Source organism: Esox lucius, chromosome 3 (genome assembly GCF_011004845.1).
Source record: "Esox lucius isolate fEsoLuc1 chromosome 3, fEsoLuc1.pri, whole genome shotgun sequence".
Lineage (NCBI taxonomy): Eukaryota > Metazoa > Chordata > Actinopteri > Esociformes > Esocidae > Esox > Esox lucius.
This window is the reverse complement of record NC_047571.1, coordinates 33,800,231-33,820,655: the sequence shown is the minus strand read 5'-3', so window position 1 is coordinate 33,820,655 and position 20,425 is coordinate 33,800,231. Positions and strand designations below refer to the sequence as shown.

Genomic DNA, 20,425 nt, shown 5'->3' with positions numbered 1-20,425 from the left:
TCTAAACATTTTCCACTGAGTTCTTTCAGTTTTTCTACCAGTCTCTCTATCTCACCATCCTTCTCCTTCATCTGTCTGTTCTTCTCCTTCATCCCTCTATCTTTCTCCTCCATCTGTCTGCTGAACTCTGCCTTCATCTTTGTCTGTGAGATCATGATGTTCCTCTGTAACTCAGGTAGGATTATCTTCATCAGGTTTCTCTCTGCTTCAACTCTGGCCTCTTCTTCATGTTTATCCTTGATCTCCTCAATCTCCTGCTTGTGTTTCTCCTCCATCTCTTTCTTCTCATTTTCTCTCATCTCTTTTACTCTCTCCAACTTTCTCTCCATCTCTTTCCTTCTATCAGATTCTCTCGTTAACTCTCTCTCCATCTCTCTCTTCTTCTCCTCATCCTTCTCTTCTTTCACTTGTCTCTCTAATTCAGTGGTTCTATCATTGAGTGTTCTGATATCTCCCTGATGTTCCTGGATCACTCCCTCTATCTTCTTTAGAGACTCCTGTAACTCCTTATCAAGTCTCTCTTTAATCTCTGTCTCCACCCTCTGTTTCCTCTCCTCCATCTCCTTCTGGATCTTTTTCTCCATCTCTCTGATCTGGGCCACTGCCTCCTGGTAGGTCTGACTGCAGTAGAAGCTCTCTTTGTTTCCTGACACCATCTCCTCTATCTTCTCCAGTAGCTCTGGGACCTGATTGTCATGGGTCCTGTCCTTAATGTTGAGGACATGGTATCTGCTCCCACACTTCTCTACAAGCTGCTGGAGGTCCTGACTACCTGCTTGGAGAAACCCCTCAATGCTCTGCTCTTCCAAGCTGTCATCATGGGTGAATAGAATCACAGTGTGTCCCCAACACCCCTCCCCAAACATCTCCTCCATTCTCTCCAGCACCCCTCTCTCCTCCTCCTTGGAGGGCTCCACTGGTATGACCAGGAGGAAGGCGTGGGGTCCCGGGGCAGACAGACGGACACAGAGCCCCACATCCTGTCTGATCTCCTCCAGAGAGAGTCCAGGACAGAACCAGTCTGGAGTGTCCACCAGCACCAGGTGTCTCCCACACACCTCCCCATCTCTCCTCACACTCCTCTGGGTCACTGCAGAGGGGCTGGCCTGGACCCCAAACTCCTCTCTGCCCAGGATGGTGTTTCCTGCTGCCCTCCTCCCAGCACCAGTCCTCCCCAGCAGCACCAGTCTCAGCTCAGACCCACTGGGAGACACTGGGGAGTCTGGACTGCTGCTCTCTCCTCCCACTGTAACACAACACACATCACTGGTCAACACACTGACTCTCTGGAGGATGGACCACTTTAACACACAGAAAACTACATCCACAACTCACTAGTAGGAGGTATTTGTTCCATAATGTTTGTCCTCCTCAGTGTAACTCTGGTGTCTGTATCTGAGGTCTCTCCTCCCACTGTAACACAACACAGGACTCAGTTCAACATACATTTTTCAGAGACACATTCTGAGAAATCATGTTTGATGTTGTTTGTTGATAATTTATGTAACAGTTTTAGTTAATGTTGATGTGTTGTTATAAAATATTAGAGAAAGACACTGTGGAATAACTGAATACGGTTTATATATGAGCCCACAAGTCAAATTACACATTCACATTCACATTTGGAGTAATCATACTTGATGCTATTTCACTTCAGACAACCAATTACAGTACAACATATACATTCACATTTGGAAATAAATACAGTGAGCAAAAACAATATTGACTGTCTGGTTGGGAGGCCTCTAGGTATCTCTATGTTGCCTGGTGGTGATGGTCAGGGCCTCTTGGCATCTCTGCCATGTGGATTTTGGTTAGTCATGGCCATTCGAGGCATTTCTTTTTCAAAATAAAAGCCATCATTGAAATATATAAGGTAATATAGTTAACAATCTAGTATGTACATTTTATGTTTAATGTCTGTTCCAATGTTATTCTTGTCTGTTCTTTTCCACAGACTGGATTGTTAACTATATTGATGTGATGTGGAGTACCATTCATTCACATTAATAATTGCATGACAATTTGTAATATTCGTCTTATTATTTTATGATATTTATTATTAATGACGTTTATTGTTATTTAGAAGAAGAATGTTGTTATTATTATTATTTCTATTATTATTATTATTATTATTATTATTTAAAAGAAGAAGAATGTGATTTTGGTGGAGAGTGCCTGCCTCAAGTGGAGGAGTTTAAGTATCTAGGGGTCTTGTTCACGACTGAGGGAAGGATGGAACGGGAGATTGACAGACGGATCGGTGCAGCTTCTGCAGTAATGCAGCCGATGTATCGGTCTGTCGTGGTGAAGATTTACCAGTCAATCTACGTTCCTACTCTCACCTATGGTCATGAGCTTTGGGTCATGACCGAAAGGACAAGATCCCGGATACAGGCGGCCGAAATGAGCTTTCTCCGCAGGGTGGCCGGGCGATCCCTTAGAGATAGGGTGAGAAGCTCGGTCACCCGGGAGGAGCTCAGAGTAGAGCCGCTGCTCCTCCACATCGAGAGGGGTCAGCTGAGGTGGCTTGGGCATCTGTTTCGGATGCCTCCGGAACGCTTTCCTGGGAAGGTGTTCTGGTCCCGTCCCACCGGGAGGAGACCCCGGGGAAGACCTAGGACTCGCTGGAGGGACTATGTCTCCCGGCTGGCCTGGGAACGCCTCGGTGTCCCCCCGGAAGAGCTAGAGGAAGTGTCTGGGGAGAGGGAAGTCTGGGCATCCCTGCTTAGACTGCTGCCCCCGCGACCCGGCCCGGATAAGCGAAAGATGATGGATGGATGGAAGAATGTGATTTTTATTATTTTGTCAGTCTGAATTATATTTTGGTCATTAAAAGCCTTTTATTACTGAACCCAGTCCGTGCGCCACTGCCGGGCCTAACCCTGAAACGTCATGTAAAGGGCACAGGCTCGCATCTGAAGGAATACATATAAATCAAATGCTTTGGTAAAGTCACACAAATTAAACATTGAAGTCCATGTTGCACAAAAATAAACACTGAAGTTTGTAATTATTATGTTGTTGTTTTTTTTACAGTGGGTCATAATATATCATATCTTTTAGTTTGTCAGTGCGTTAGGATTTTTTTCTGCACATTTTCAAAACGTGCATACACCACCTCCTGAGCTGGCATAGGATTTGAGAGTGCTGTACGCCAACGTCCATATTGATAAATCTCAAAGTCTCCGTGGTTTTGGGTGTACGCCAGGTGTACGCTGGAAATTTGTTGTACGCACTTTTGATAAAAGCAGTACATATTTCTGTGGGGTTCGCGGCCACCAGCCCTTTCCTCAGATGTTATCAGTGCATTCGAAGTAATGGTAAGAATGAATTAATAACAAAGACCATTGAAAATGCTAAGTTCAATAAAACAGGAATTTGTTGACGAAGAAACGCTGACATTTTGTATTGAAGAAAATCATATTACCCACAACAGGAAGAATTTGGTCTTTGGTCATTTCTGCACTGGGGGTATTGCATTCTGGTTTGAAAATAACTTGGTCAAATGAAGGTTCAGAGGTCATGATCACATGATTATGTCCCTTTGAAGCTGTAAAGTGTCAACATCTTCATTCACCCCTAACTTCCTTCCTTCATGTTTCCTGTCTATTACCGGTATTCATACCCTCTGTAGTGTGTGTGTGTGTGTGTGTGAAAATGTCCAAATTGGGCCCAATTAGCCATTTTTCCTCCCCGATGTCATGTGACCCGTTAGTGTTACAAGGTCTCAGGTGTGAATGGGGAGCAGGTGTGTTTAATTTTGCTTTATCGCTCTCACACTCCCTCATACTGGTCACTGGAAGTTCATCATGGCACAGTCAAGCATGATGGTGGGAGTGTCATGGTCTGGGGCTGCATGAGTGCTGCCGGCACTGGGGGGCTACAGTTCATTGAGGGAACCTTGAATGCCAACATGTACCATGATCAATCAATCAATCAAATGTATTTACAAAGCCCAACAGCAGTTGTCACAAAGTGCTTTAAAGAGACACCCGGCCTTAAACCCCAAGGAGCATAAACAGTAGTGTTGGATGACATGGCAGTATCCCAACATGATAAAGACCCCAAACACACCTCTAAGATGACCACTGCCTTGCCATAGAAGCTGAGGGTATAGAAGCATGTCTCCAGACGCAAACCCTATTGAGCATCTGTGGGGCATCCTCAAATGAAAGGTGGAGGAGTGCAAGGTCTCTAACATCCACTAGCTCTGTGATGTCGTCATGGAGGAGTGGAAGAGGACTCCAATGGCAACCTGTGAAGCTCTGGTGAACTCCATGCCCAAAAGGGTTAAGGCAGTGCTGGAAAATAATGGTGCCACACAAAATATTGACACTTTGTGCCCAATTTGGAAATTTTCACATAGGGGTCTACTCACTTTTGTTGCCAGTGGTTTAGACTTTAATTGTTGTGTTATTTTGAGGGGACAGAACATTTACACTGTTATACAAGCTGTACACTGACTACTTTACATTGTAGCAAAGTGTCATTTCTTCAGTGTTGTCACATGAAAAGATATAATGAAATATTTACAGAAATGTGAGGGGTGTACTAACTTTTGTGAGATACTGTAGTGTTGAAGCTTGTTTCACCATGGACAAGTCACATGAACACTCATGGACAAGCCATTATGACATGGACAAGTCACAAAGTGTTGGTCATGTCATAATGGTCCAATCCCAAAGTCCCCCCTAAACCCTAAACCCTCACAGACTTAACTGACACCTGGTAAGTGATTGACTACAAGAGGCTGCAAGGGCTCTAAATGCTATGAATAGTAAAGGGACATACCATTGGGACTTCATCATGTTACCTTGACAACGCTGAGACATGTTGAACACTATTGTGGGTTTGGAACTTTTTATTTTACGTTTTTACTTTCTTTGCGGTAACTTAAGACCGACTGCCTGATTTATATGTCTTGCAGGCTCTTGCCCCACAGAGTGGACAAGAGGTAATTGTCAATAACAATCTATATTTGTCAATAATCATTTTACTGTTTTTGGTCAAAACAGCATTGTTAAGCAAAACCTAAAATACATAGTTGAATAAACTAGGTGTGTTATAAAGTGATTACATTACCCTGATTTCATGTATTCTATGTGCCATCTTATATCCTTGTCTATGTAGTGTAGTTTACAGTTCTTCTCTTATAAAGCGGGTTTGCCGGGATTTTCTTCTTGCAGCCAAGTTTCCCCTCTTAACCCCCGAGTTTCCTGTCACAACGCTATGAACTGTGGGCAATTCCCTCAGGCAAAGTCAGCAGAAATGCAGACTAACGAAAAGGGTGAATAAAGGGCACAAAATGTCTGTGAAAGAGCCCTTGCGCACTTGACGATTTGACAGTTGGACAGCCCTAAGGTCTCACAGACAGTGGGACAGCCCTAAGCCCTGACAGACAGTGGGACAGCCCTAAGCCCTGACAGACAGTGGGACAGCCCTAAGTCCTGACAGACAGTGGGACAGCCCTAAGTCCTCACAGACAGTGGGACAGCCCTAAGTCCTGACAGACAGTGGGACAGCCCTAAGTCCTGACAGACAGTGGGACAGCCCTAAGGTCTCACAGACAGTGGGACAGCCCTAAGTCCTCACAGACAGTGGGACAGCCCTAAGTCCTGACAGACAGTGGGACAGCCCCAAGTCCTGACAGACAGTGGGACAGCCCTAAGCCCTCACAGACAGTGGGACAGCCCTAAGCCCTGACAGACAGTGGGACAGCCCTAAACCCTCACAGACAGTGGGACAGCCCTAAACCCTCACAGACAGTGGGACAGCCCTAAGTCCTCACAGACAGTCGGACAGCCCTAAGTCCTGACAGACAGTGGGACAGCCCTAAACCCTCACAGACAGTGGGACAGCCCTAAGTCTGTGGGTCTGTGAGTGTGGACATTGGGATTGGGCCACTGTTTCGATCAGGTTTGGATCACCTGATGAATAACCTTTGCCAGTCCCTGATATGAAAGCCAGTGAAATGGCCAGATTCCAAGAGTTGTTTGATGTTGGAGAGAAAGAATGACATTATTATCAGAAATATTCAATTGATTTGGAGAAATGTTATTTGTTTATAATACGTAATGTGATTATGCATAGGGACAACTTTGGAGTTATTTGGAGACTGGCGCTTGTATCTGTTATTGCTTTTGGAGGATTTCTGGATCTAGGTATGTTTGTATTATGTTGTCATGGGCTTTCGTTGTATTATGCTGATGAGCTAAATATGTTATAGGCTATCAGTTACAGACGTTGTATCAGATGTGATGTGCCATTTAACAATGCCACTGTTTTTGCCTAGAAAATTAGTTTTTATAGAAATTTAACACCAATCACTTTATTTTCCAAGCCTGATCTGTTACAGCAGATTGAGTTTGGTCCTATTGGGTCTCCTTTCATATTTTAACTATTATTGTTTCTTGAATAAAGACTTTTGTATTTTATGAGAACTCCACCTCTTTTCTGAGGTAGGGTAGCCTACCATTTAAGCCCAAAATATGTCCACTGTTTTATCTAAGTTTCTGTTCAAATGGTTGGCAGTGTTGTTGCATGTCGTCTGTTTTGTCGTTAAATGTGCATTTGGTTTTGCATTTCCTGTAAGTTTATGTCTGAGTAAAACACTCTTGTTGCTTCAATCTAATTCATTCAGTACAGACACTATAGACTGTATTTGTGTATTTGATAATACAATTTGGTGAGTGTGTCTGTGTGTGTGTGTGTGTGTGTGGGGGGGGGGGGCTCCCTGACTGTCCCGTATTTCACCCTGTTGAATCTGGTCACCCCAAACCCTAAAATGTATTATATTTATTAACAAGACATTACACTGTCCATTTTCAGTAGCTGAATGTGTATAAACGAAGTATATATATAACAAGATGCCTAACCAGAGATTCAAACCTGTAACCTCTATATGCCAAAATATTTTTCAGATGCTATTGTCAGCCATTTTGGATCTAAGCCACCAAGCCACTGAAGCTTAAAGAACATATAGAGATATTCACATTTTGATGTTCCTGCGTAGACCTTTTTAGGCATAACAGGTTGCAGAGGGCCTGGACACAGACCTTAGCCATTGTAGTTTGGCAATGTGTATAATGAATATATAAATAACATTAAAAAACAATACAATTCCAGCCAATGAGTCCACAACTCCTGTTCTCACATAGACTTTTCAAACATAATGTGGCCTTCAGTTACAAATATACACACATTCACACACACATTCCCCATTATATACACACATTCACACACATTCCCCATTATATACACACATTCACACACACATTCCCCATTATATACACACATTCACACACACATTCCCCATTATATACACACATTCACACACACATTCCCCATTATATATACACATTCACACACACATTACCCATTATATACACACATTCACACACACATTCCCCATTATATACACACATTCACACACACATTCCCCATTATATACACACATTCACACACACATTCCCCATTATATACACACATTCACACACACATTACCCATTATATACACACATTCACACACACATTCCCCATTGTTCTCTATTACACTATACTAATACCCTTTCCAGTAAGAAGAAACAGTTTATGCTAAGAAACCATTTTAATAATTAATTTGTCTTCTTCTCAAATTACCTAATCTTCTGTATGACTCTCAAAAAAACATCTAACCAACACTAAATTATTCTCCTGTATAACTCTCAAATGACTGTTCTATGACTACTATCAAATAACAAGCTCTATTTATAACTCTCAAATGACTGTTCTATGACTACTATCAAATAACAAGCTCTATTTATGACTCTCAAATGACTGTTCTATGACTACTATCAAATAACAAGCTCTATTTATAACTCTCAAATGACTGTTCTATGACTACAATCAAATAACAAGCTCTATTTTATGACTCTCTTCCCTAACTTGCTCTTTCACACATGTTAATTTCCATTCGCATGCGTGTCTCAAACTCGTACTTACAGCTCTAGAAGTGACCGGATTTCATTAATCATTAACACAGTTTCAAAACAGCCATTCCCGAAAACGTAACAGGTTGGAACTCAAAGGTAATTTGAAACAGGTATCTAAAATGTGGTACACAATAGCATTCAGCTAGACAAAACTGACATTCTTATGTAGTAAACAGGGGAACAATACTGACATTTTTTCAACTTGGAAAGTGTCTGACCACCAACCAAATGCTCTCCTGCCTTTGTTGCTGCTTTGAACGAGTAATTCAAATGGTAATTAATGTGTGTATCATTCTTTTGCAAGAATGCCTTTTTGAAAAAGGATTGTTAGGCTTTGATTGCAGAGTTTCATTTTGACAGAAAAGTGAGACTATTATCTCTAAGTGTCTAATTTGGCTTGTGTGTGGAGTTGTGTCTTATTGTGTATAGAGTTGTGTCTTATTGTGTGTAGAGTTGTGTCTTATTGTGTATAGAGTTGTGTCTTATTGTGTGTAGAGTTGTGTCTTATTGTGTGTAGAGTTGTGTCTTATTGTGTGTAGAGTTGTGTCTTATTGTCTGTAGAGTTTTGACACAGAGCCAAATCCTGATCAGGAAAACTGTATATAACAAACATTTCCAGTGTTGACTGCCATGGTTTAAAAGCATCTAAACATTTTGACCAGTAAAGCTCACATGATGACAAAAACCTTTCATTTTGGGGGCACTGGTCAATTTCCTGACACAATAACTAGGGTTTGAAGCATGAATTAAATGTTTTGGGTGAGTTACTATATTTTGCAGACAAGCCTCAGTTGTGATGTTCAATGAAACAGTTGTGACGATTGTACTTACAGTTTAGAGAATGTTAAAACTGTAAAAAAAAATAAGCCAAAGCAATAGAGAAAAACGAATATTGATAACTCACTCATTGGAGGATCATCCATGCTGCGTCTCCTCCTGACTGGGATTCTGGATCCTGTATCTGAAGTGTCTCCATGTTCTACATCACAACAAATACAGTTACATCCATTTATAATGGAAACATACATGATCACATATAGACACTTTAGGAACAGTTCTGGGTTGAATTGAAGGTCTCTTCTATTGTATCAAAGTCTATCAAGTTAATAACTCCCCATCTAACTCACCAGTCATCTGAGGTCTCTCTTCTGTTGTATCATATATAAATTACTGTATCTAACTCACCAGTCATCTGAGGTCTCTCTTCTGTTGTATCATATATAAGTTACTGTATCTAACTCACCAATCATCTGAGGTCTCTCTTCTGTTGTATCATATATAAGTTACTGTATCTAACTCACCAGTCATCTGAGGTCTCTCTTCTGTTGTATCATATATAAGTTACTGTATCTAACTCACCAGTCATCTGAGGTCTCTCTTCTGTTGTATCATATATAAGTTACTGTATCTAACTCACCAGTCATCTGGGTTGAGGTCTCTCTTAGTCTCTCCATCTCAGTCTTCACTTCACATATCTGTTGAGCTGAAATGAGGAAACACTCGATTTGCATTCTGTTTTAAAGACTTAAGCCAGAGATGTGATGCAATTGGACAAAATAAGTGATGTAAAACCAGAACCCAGTAGTGACTATAACAACCTAGAATTGTTCAAAGTACGTTAAATGTATTAATGGTGTTAATAATCTCACCCAGTTTAGCATTTTCATTGTTGACATCCTCCACTTGTTTGTCTCTTTCTTTTAACTGTTTTTCTCTCTTCTCCAGTAGTTTATCTTTCTCTTCTAGTTCCTGCCTCCTCTCATTTAGTTCACCTTCTCTCTCTTCCAGTTGTTTGTCCTTCTCTCCCAGTCTGTGGTTCCTGTCCTCTAGTTGAAGGTCTTTTTCCTGCAGTAGGACTCTGAAGTTCTCTACTTGGATGTTCTTGTCCTGCATGTCCTTTCCCTGTGTCTCCAGTTGTCTCTTAGTCTTCTCCACCTCTTTGACAGAGTTCTCCAGTTGTCTCTTAGTCTTCTCCAGCTCTCTGAATGTATTCTCTAGTTGTCTCTCTTTGTCTTCAAGTTTCAATTTTACAGACTTCAACTCTGAGGAGAACAATTATTAGTTTTACTGATATACATTTTTGATGCTCATTCATCCATGATTTGTTGATTCAATCTGTCATTCATTCATTCATTTAATTATTCATTTATTTTATCATGGTTTGGGGACCTCCCCTCCTCCATTATCTGACTTTCTATTCTCTCCATCATCGCTTTCTTTTCCTCCTCTCATCACTTTCTCACCCACTCCATCACTCCTTTTTTCTATTCTCCCTTCTGTTCTCTCCTAATAGCTTCACTCCTAAATCTCTCATCCTTCATTCTCCTCTGTAACTCTATGATTGGCCCTAAATAGTCAGCTGTTCCTGCAGGATTTCCTGGAATGGTTCTTGGTTGGGAATGTCAGATATACTGTAACTAGAAGAAGACAGTGTCAATTTATTTTTCAGTTAAATATTGTGGGTCAAAATGTCAGACCTGAATTGTCTTGATTTCAGCCTTTACATGAAAAAGCAGTGTGTTCAAATATTAGAGATGTTGCTGATTTTGGGGAAATGGAAAGGAGAAAAAGATGAATTTACAAGTCTGAAGCAACTGAGTCAGGTGGGGTAGACTCATATTCAGGAGATTCATCATCAGTATTCAGGATACACAACAACCAGTTATGTCCACTGTATCTTAATTGGAGCAGCAGTTTGGTGACATTGAGTCCACCCTTATTAACCAACATGACCCTGGACTACAAGCCTAAACTACATTATGGTGGCAACTATTCCTTGTATGTACATTCAGCAAGAATTAGTGGCATCATCCATAGATTTGAGATGGAATATGAACTCAAACCATAGAAATGTAAAATCAGAACGACTGTCATGATACCAGTGTGTGTTGGTCTTTGTACTTATACTCTTATTGTAATGACACCAGTCTGTGTTGGTCTTTGTACTTGTACTCTTATTGTCATGACACCAGTCTGTGGTGGTCTTTGTACTTGTACTCTTATTGTCATGACACCAGTCTGTGTTGGTCTTTGTACTTGTACTCTTATTGTCATGACACCAGTCTGTGTTGGTCTTTGTACTTGTACTCTTATTGTCATGATACCAGTCTGTGTTGGTCTTTGTACTTGTACTCTTATTGTCATGACACCAGTCTGTGTTGGTCTTTGTACTTGTACTCTTATTGTCATGACACCAGTCTGTGTTGGTCTTTGTACTTGTACTCTTATTGTCATGACACCAGTCTGTGTTGGTCTTTGTACTTGTACTCTTATTGTCATGACACCAGTCTGTGTTGGTCTTTGTACTTGTACTCTTGTTGTCATGATACTTGTTCCTGTATTTACAATTAAACCTGAAATAATGAACTGTTATTCTAATGACTGAAGAGTTTTTACTTGATTAATTGTGAACACATTATCCATCTTCCACACCGTCTCTCTCCTCCTCTCCTCTACTCCCCATCTCCTCTATCTCTCTCTCCTCCTCAATTCTCCTCCTCTACTGCCTCTTCCTCCTTCCTCCACTCTTATTACTCCTTTCTTCCTTCTCTTCTCCCCCTTTTTTCTCCCCCTTTTCTCCTCCATTTCCATCTCTCCTCTTCCTTCACTCCTATTTGCTCTATTTTTCTCCTCTTCTCCTCTATTCTGCTTCCCTTCTCTTTCTCTCCTCTCTTTACTGATCTCCTCCAACACTCCTCTATTCCTCCTCCAGTCCTCTTTACTTCCACTCCTATAATCCACCTCTCTCTTCTTCTCTGTTCTTCATCCTTCTGTCTTTTATTCATTGTTTTCATATTCTCTTAACTTCCACTCTTATTTGATCTGTAGTGGATTTTATATATTTAAATAATCTATGTGTATTATTGTGTATTATAATGCATTATTGCTGAATCCTTGGTGCTGATTGGCTAGATTTCTTTATAGAACTAATGTTTTGATGACTGGTTTGTGTCTATAGCAACCAGAACATGATTAAATATGAAGTAAAACAGGTCATTTCTACTAGTAAATATGTGTTCATGTTGTTATTTGTGTTCTGTGGTGTAAACTAGGATACACTGTGTCTTTCACCAGTAATATAAATGGTCTTTATCACTTATCTATCAAAATACTAAAAAACATTTATAATACTAAACATTCATCTCTGTTTATTAATTTACACAAAACTATTTATTATATCAGGCTGAATGACATCAGTCATGTTTCCTAAACCAATCATCTCCTCCAGACTCTCTCATACTTACCAAGTTCACCTGCTGATGTCTCCCTCTTCAGCTTGTCCTCCTGGGTCTCATGTTTTAAATAGTATAGATCTGACCCTGTGGTGTAAAACTGAGAGGTGAGTTCTGAGTGGTTGACTACATCACATGACTACAGGACATACAGGACCAATCAGATTCCTCAATTTCCTCAATCCTCTGTCATGTGGAGAGTGTGTGAACCAATAGGATGTGGTTAGTGTCATTAATAGGATGATTGACTTTCTGTCTGCATGTTGTGATGTAATAGCTCTGTTATTGATGATTTCTTCTGTTTGTTCTCCTGGGAAATTGACATCCTGATCCCCCATTAAGTACAATGTTTTGACCAAGATACACCGATCAGCCATAACATTGTGACCACTGACAGGTGAAGTGAATAACACTGATACACCGATCAGCCATAACATTATGACCACTGACAGGTGAAGTGAATAACACTGATACACCGATCAGCCATAACATTGTGACCACTGACAGGTGAAGTGAATAACACTGATACACCCATCAGCCATAACATTATGACCACTGACAGGTGAAGTGAATAACACTGATACACCCATCAGCCATAACATTATGACCACTGACAGGTGAAGTGAATAACACTGATACACCGATCAGCCATAACATTGTGACCACTGACAGGTGAAGTGAATAACACTGATACACCCATCAGCCATAACATTGTGATCACTGACAGGTGAAGTGAATAACACTGATAATCTCATTATCATGGCACCTGTTAGTGGGTGGGATATGTTAGGCAGTAAGTGAACATTCTGTCATCAAGGTTGATGTGTTAGAAGCAAGAAAAATGGGCAAACATAAGGATCTGAGACTTTGACAAGGGCCATTTGTGATGACTAGGCGACTGAGTCAGAGCATCTCTGAAACTGGAGCCGTTGTGGGATGTTCCCGGTCCGCAGTGGTCAGAACTTATCAAAAGTGGTCCAAGGGAGGAATAATAACATAAAATGAATGTGCTCGTGGCACATTGTTGTCAGAGCTGGTGAATGAAGTCTTTGTTTTTGTTTAATTTACAGCTGTAGTTTGATTTGCGTCACAGTTTAATATCCAAAGACTCAAATAGGAAAATACTTCACCTTGCTTGATTGTTCTTAGGACTACTGAAAAATTCAAGGATCACACAGCAGCATATTCCTTTTGATGACAGATGAGGCCTTTCTGTTAGCGATGGCTGGCAGCAGTTTTTAGATCTGCGCACCAGCGGGGCCTTTTGAACAACTACATGAAAAAGATTATCTGTTTGGCTGATATCAATGGGGCCATAACAGCTAAATGAGTGAAAGATTTCAGCCAGGCCCGATAATCGGTCTGAAACTAGTCATTGGCAATCAAGACTCATAGATGCACGTGGGGAGTGAAGGCTGGCCTGTGTTGTCCAATCCAACAGATGATATACTGTAGCTCAAATTGCTGACAAAGTTGATGCTGGTACTGATAGAAAGGTGTCAGAACGCAGTCCATCCCAGTTTGTTGTGAATGGGGCTGCATAGCGGCAGACCAGTCAGGGTGCCCATGCTGACCCCTGTCCACTGATGAAAGTGCCAACAATAGGCACATGAGCATCAGAACTGGACCACGGAGCAAAGGAAGAAGGTGGTCTGGTCTGATGAATCATGTTTTGTTTTACATTCTGGAGAACACATGGCACCAGGATGCACTGTGGGTAAAAGGCAAGCTGGCAGAGGCAGTGTGATGCTTTGGGCAATGTTCTGCTGGGAACCCTTGGATCCTGCCATTCTGTGGATGTTAATTTGATACGTATCACCTACCCAAGCATTGTTGCAGACCATGTGCACCCTTTCATGACAACGGTATTCCCTGATGGCATTGGCCTCTTTCAGCAGGATAATGCATCCTGCCACAAAGCAAAAATGGTTCAGGAATGGTTTGAGGAACACAACAACGAGTTCAAGGTGTTGACTTAGCCTCCAAATCCCCCAGATCTCAATCCAATCAAGCATTTGTGGGATGTGCTGGACAAACAGGTCCGATCCATGGAGGCTCCACCACGCAACTTACAGGACTTAAAGGATCTGCTTCTAACATCTTGGTACCAGATACCACAGCATACTTTGAGAGGTCTAGTGGAGTCCATGCCTAGACAGGTCAGAGCTGTTTTGGCGGCAAAAGGGGGACCTACACAATATTAGGCAGGTGGTCATAATGTTATAGCTGATCAGTGTACATATTGGGTTCTATGTTTTTATGTCAGATATACAGTATTGTGAGAAGAGGTGGAGCTATGTTAACACAGGAGGATGTAAATAAACAACAACAGGCAAATGAATTTAAACTCACCCAAAACCATATATTCTGATCCCCCCAAGGCTGGACACCCAATATGAAACAGAATTCATAGGTTAAAATAATTTTCTTCAAATCATCATCTTACAATTCAAAACTACAGTATTCGTATTACAAACTAAAATAGTATTTTTCATATGACATATTGGGTTGTATGTTTTATGTCAGATATACAGTATTGTTAGAAGAGGTGGAGCTATGTAGACACAGGAGGATGTAAATAAACAAGAACTGACAAATAAATATTAAATCACCCAAAAACGTATGTTCTGATCCCCCATTGCCAAGGATGGACACACAATATGAAACAGAATGTTAAAATCATTATCTTCAAACCATCATCTTACAATTCAAATCTACAGTCTTGGTATTACTAATACTAACTAAAACTACAGTATTGGTATTACTAATACTAACTAAATCTACAGTATTTTATTACGACACATATAGTATTGTGAGAAGAGGTGGAGCTATCTGAACCCAGGAGGATGTCAATAAACAACCACAGACAATTAAATATTAACTCACGTAAACAATTATGTAATCTTTATGAAGGATGGACAGACGATATGAAACAGAATGTATTAGTTATTATAATAATCAATATTAATTCACCATACAATTATCCTGATCCATAATCCAACATGGAATCCATGAATAATCATAATATGAAACAGAATATATTAGTTATTATTATTACCTTCAAATTACCAACTGTCACAATATCCAATCAAATACCACAGTGATGTGTTGTCATCAGAGAGGTATTAGTGTTTATCACATTTATCACTAATGACAATCAAGAGACCTGACCAGTAATGTTGGAATGGTTATAATGATTTATGACATCTAGATCAAAGATCAGAGTGGTTGTAATATGTATTATAACTAGTTCATATTCAGTATTAATACGGTCTATTAATGTGTAACTCCTACTATGTCCTCCTACCTACATGATAAAGTATATGTGTGTTGTAGAGGGAAAGACACTGGTTGGGGTTGTTGTTTAGGTGTTTATAATCATGGACTGGAGTTATAGACCACTTACCTTCTCTGACCCCTAAACCCACTACAGCCTCCTCCTCCTGTTCTCCATGGATGACCTGACAGATGTAGGTTCCTCTATCTGTCTCCTTGATGTTCTTCATCCTCAGAGACACATTTCCTCTCAAAATCTCCCGGGTGATCAGACTCAGTCTGCCCTCATAGCCTCTCCTCTCTGTCACCTGACCATTCTTATACAGGTAAATACACTCTGTCTCCTTAAACCACCTGATTGTCATGGTAACAGCACTGGTTTTAGGGGAGAGGTGACAGGGGAGGATGACATCTTCACCAACAACACCCTGATTGATTCTCATAGGGTTTATAAGTTTAAACTGATCTGTTCAGAAAGGAAACACAAAGTTAGATACAACTCCTCATCAAACACATTTCATCCAAAACACAGTTCCACATCAAGACATACTGAACCACAAACTCATTTCACTTTCAGTAGTGGTTTTCATGTTGTTGGTTTAATTTGTCCAGATATGTGATAGAAATGTTATTAATGGATTCTAACATGGTGACTTACTATGATCTCTGGACTCGGCCATTTTCCCTGTAAAATAAAAACATCCATATTTACATCATTACACATATTCACTTCTTTAATGAGGTTGTGTTTCTTTCTGAACCACATGGATATAATAACTCTTTTAAAAATACAACACTGTTTCCCAAAAAGTTGGGACACTGTGTAAAATGTAAAGAATAACAGAATGCCATGATGTGCTATTTATTTAAACCCTATATTTAATAGAACATAGTACAAAGACAACATATCAGATGTTGAAATTTAGAAATGTTATTGTTTCTTGAAAAATACATGCTCACTTTGAATTTGATGCCCACTTTGAATTTGATGCCCACTTTGAAATCGATGACAGCAACACGTTTCAAGAAAGCTGGGACAGGGGCAACAAAAGACCAATTACAGACCTCTACATGCTTTGTAAATAGGAAAACCTCCAAAATCGGCAGTGTATCAAATACTTGTTCTCCCCACTGTATATATATATAGTTAAGTATTTTACTCAATCATCTCTTAAAAACAAACAAGAAACACAGTATGCACTGCAGGACATTATTGTCCAACAAAAATAGCCAAACAACTAAATAAATGACATGAAATAACAGTGTCACAGTGAGGATCAGTGTCACGGTGAGGATCAGTGTCACGGTGAGGATCAGTGTCATGGTGAGGATCAGTGTCACGGTGAGGATCAGTGTCACGGTGAGGATCAGTGTCACGGTGAGGATCAGTGTCACGGTGCGGTGAGGATCAGTGTCACGGTGAGGATCAGTGTCACGGTGAGGATCAGTGTCACGGTGCGGTGAGGATCAGTGTCACGGTGAGGATCAGTGTCACGGTGAGGATCAGTGTCACGGTGCGGTGAGGATCAGTGTCACGGTGAGGATCAGTGTCACGGTGAGGATCAGTGTCACGGTGAGGATCAGTGTCACGGTGAGGATCAGTGTCACGGTGTGGATCAGCACGGTGTGGATCAGTGTCACGGTGCGGTGAGGATCAGTGTCACGGTGAGGATCAGTGTCACGGTGAGGATCAGTGTCACGGTGAGGATCAGTGTCACGGTGCGGTGAGGATCAGTGTCACGGTGAGGATCAGTGTCATGTTGCAGTGAGGATCAGTGTCATGTTGCGGTGAGGATCAGTGTCACGGTGAGGATCAGTGTCATGTTGCAGTGAGGATCAGTGTCATGTTGCGGTGAGGATCAGTGTCACGGTGAGGATCAGTGTCACGGTGAGGATCAGTGTCACGGTGAGGATCAGTGTCATTTTTTTAATCTTTTAAAAAATATATTTAATAGGTCTGACATTTAAGTTCTTGGTTCTAATGCTGTAGCATTTGTTTCTGTGTTTGTATCTAGTTAACTATTGGTTAGTTAAAAGAGTGTGGAATCGGTTTAGAGTTGTAGTATTTGCTGAGACTTTACCCAGCAACTACCTTGGTGTTTTGTAATTTGTAGAATTGGTGTTAATCAATTAAACATTAAACTGTCTCTAGCCCAACCCTATCACTGAGGCTTCAGTCTCCTATAATCCATGATCACCTCCCTGATAATATTAATGGAGGGGATGCAAGGACCTCCACCTATATAATTTCTCTTCAATGTTGGAGGTCAACTCCTGTCCCAACTCATACAATATTGGAGCCTGGAAGTCAAAGTGATTCAGAAGTAAATGACTCTATTAAACTGGATTATCATGTGGAGGAGAAAATGAAGAGAACAGAAGTAATTTAAACATGAAGATATTGGTGGGGGAAATTCTATTTACAACAAAGTTTGAAGGCCTCTGAAATGTCAACACTATACAACATATTCGATGTTAAAATGTTTAAAATATTCATTTTCTCTTTTATCTGCATGTTCAATTATAAAAAATGTAAATTTACCACAATTAGAACTCTTACCTTTAATGGTTTTCACGTCCTCCAAAAAATCTTCAAATCCATAACCATGTCCCACCAACCATTAGAATAATTTGGTTCCCAAGTTATTAAACATTGTATCTGAGGTCTGTTTAGTATATTTAGATAATCTACACAACTTCCTTGACTTATGTACAAACTTACAGGTAAACAGCTCTTTTCCTCCTCCTGTGTCTGTAACTCTACTTACCTTAGTTATTACTCATAAACATTCATTAACAGGTTAAACAGGTTAACTCCTCCTTTTCTGCTTTATTTCTCCTCATGTGTCGGTGCAGTGATTCAACATGTCTTCATACTTTCTCATAAACATTTTGAAACAGGATAAACAGGTTTATCTACAGAACTGAAGTCTGGGCTCTGACAGGGGCATTCCTGTCAGTTCCTGTCTGGGGGCATCTAGACATCTCTATGCAACTGGGGACCACAGTCAGGACCTGATCCAGAGGGGCCTCTATGCATCTCTATGTTAGTTTTCTGTTCTCCCCTATTAGAGACAGCTTTGTCTTGTTGTCTCTAATTGGAGACCCTATTTAAGTTGTTCTGTTTACCTTTCAGTTTGTTGGTTATTGTTTTGAGTTAGCTGACTGTGTTGCTGCTCTTCAGTGGCAGTTTTGTACATCTCCTTTGTTTGTTTTTTGAAAGAAGAACAACAAAAAGATGTACTTGAGCTCGGTGCCTCGTGTTCTACCTCAGAACCGTGACAGAATGATCGACCACTACAGGACCACGTGGAGCTGGACAATGGAGGAACTCCTCAGAGGCAAGGAGCTGGTCTCTGAGGAGGAGTACCTCTGTGGTCTAGCCCAGGATCCAGGGTGGCGGCAATGCCAGTGTTCCAACCAACATGCCCAGAAGACCCCCATATGTTTTTCAGGGGGGGCTATGGATGCCGGAGGGGCGAGAAGTGGAGCCTCTCCCCTCCCTCTGCAGCCCTGTGGGCAGGAGCACCTGGGGGAGGATGACAAGGTGTTCCTGTCTCCCAACCCGTGGGGGCTCTTTGAGGAGCCCCTGCAGAACAAGGACCAGGGTAAGGAGGAGGAAGGAGGCACACTTCGGCCTCCAACCCCAGAGGATCAGCGGCCACGAGAGGGCTTCTTTGCTTGACCTCTGGAGGAGCAGGCCAGGTGGTGGAGGTTGTGGCTGGAGGTTGTGGCTGGAGGTCGTGGCTGGAGGGCGTGGCTGGAGGGCGTGGCTGGCACTGAGGCCTCCCAACCAGGGAGTCACTACAGCCATGGAGGAGGACGAAGTGGCCTTCGAGCGCAGTAAACAGATGTGGAGGGCACGTCTGAGGCCCTGATTTAGGGACCCTTCGGAGACCAATGAGGAAATATCCAGCCAGGCTTCCTGTCTTTGTGTCCTTCCCCATACCCCTGAACCAGCCCTACTCCCTGTCTGTCCATCCCCATCCCTCTGAACCAGCCCTACTCCATGTCTGTCCATCCCCATACCCTTGAACCAGCCCTACTCCCTGTCTGTCTATCCCCATACCCCTGAACCAGCCCTACTCCCTGTCTGTCCATCCCCATACCCCTGAACCAGCCCTACTCCCAGTCTGTCCATCCCCATACCCCTGGACCAGTCCTACTCCCTGTCTGTCCATCCCCATACCCCTGAACCAGCCCTACTCCCTGTCTGTCCATCCCCATACCCCTGAACCAGTCCTACTCCATCTCTACCCAGTTAAAGTAAATTATGTGAAGTAATATTCACCTTCTGATCATTAAGATCCAGGAAGTTTTCTTGAATTACTTCTAATAAATTAATTTGTTCATTGTCACTTATTGGACAAAACTGAGAAATTGTGGGAAATACATTTATTATTATATCCTTATTTATTATTCTGTTAAGTCTTTGTACTCTGTTTACTTGAAACATTAGATATACTAAAAGACTTGTTTTTCCTTGTAAGCAACTCATGATGTCGCTATCTGTGATCATGGCAGTAATGAATGGAATGTCGGCTGAGTAATGCTAATAATAATAATGCTCCTAGTCTCCATCTATGTGTGGAAGACATGGCCTTGAGTCTAACAGAAACCACTAGAAGTCTCCATCTATGTGTGGAAGACAGGGCCTTGAGTCTAACAGAAACCACTAGAAGTCTCCATCTATGTGTGGAAGACAGGGCCTTGAGTCTAACAGAAACCACTAGAAGTCTCCATCTATGTGTGGAAGACAGGGCCTTGAGTCTAACAGAAACCACTAGAAGTCTCCATCTATGTGTGGAAGACAGGGCCTTGAGTCTAACAGAAACCACTAGAAGTCTCCATCTATGTGTGGAAGACAGGGCCTTGAGTCTAACAGAAACCACTAGAAGTCTCCATCTATGTGTGGAAGACAGGACCTTGACTGTATTAGACTGG

The 20,425-nt window shown here is 41.5% G+C and overlaps 1 protein-coding gene across 1 annotated transcript in view; it reads right to left on the bottom strand.

Moving 5' to 3' along the window:
* Positions 1 to 329: 329 nt before the first annotated feature.
* LOC117594246 (adventurous-gliding motility protein Z-like) overlaps positions 330 to 20,425 on the bottom strand; it is a gene marked incomplete at its 3' end in the record, with an annotated part of 55,126 nt that continues 35,030 nt past the window's right edge. The window contains exons 3-4 of the mRNA XM_034291361.1: positions 1,336 to 1,413; positions 330 to 1,246 (exon numbers count right to left, since the gene is read on the bottom strand). Coding sequence (XP_034147252.1) covers positions 330 to 1,246; positions 1,336 to 1,413 — 995 coding nt within the window. The remainder of the gene's footprint in view (positions 1,247 to 1,335; positions 1,414 to 20,425) is intronic.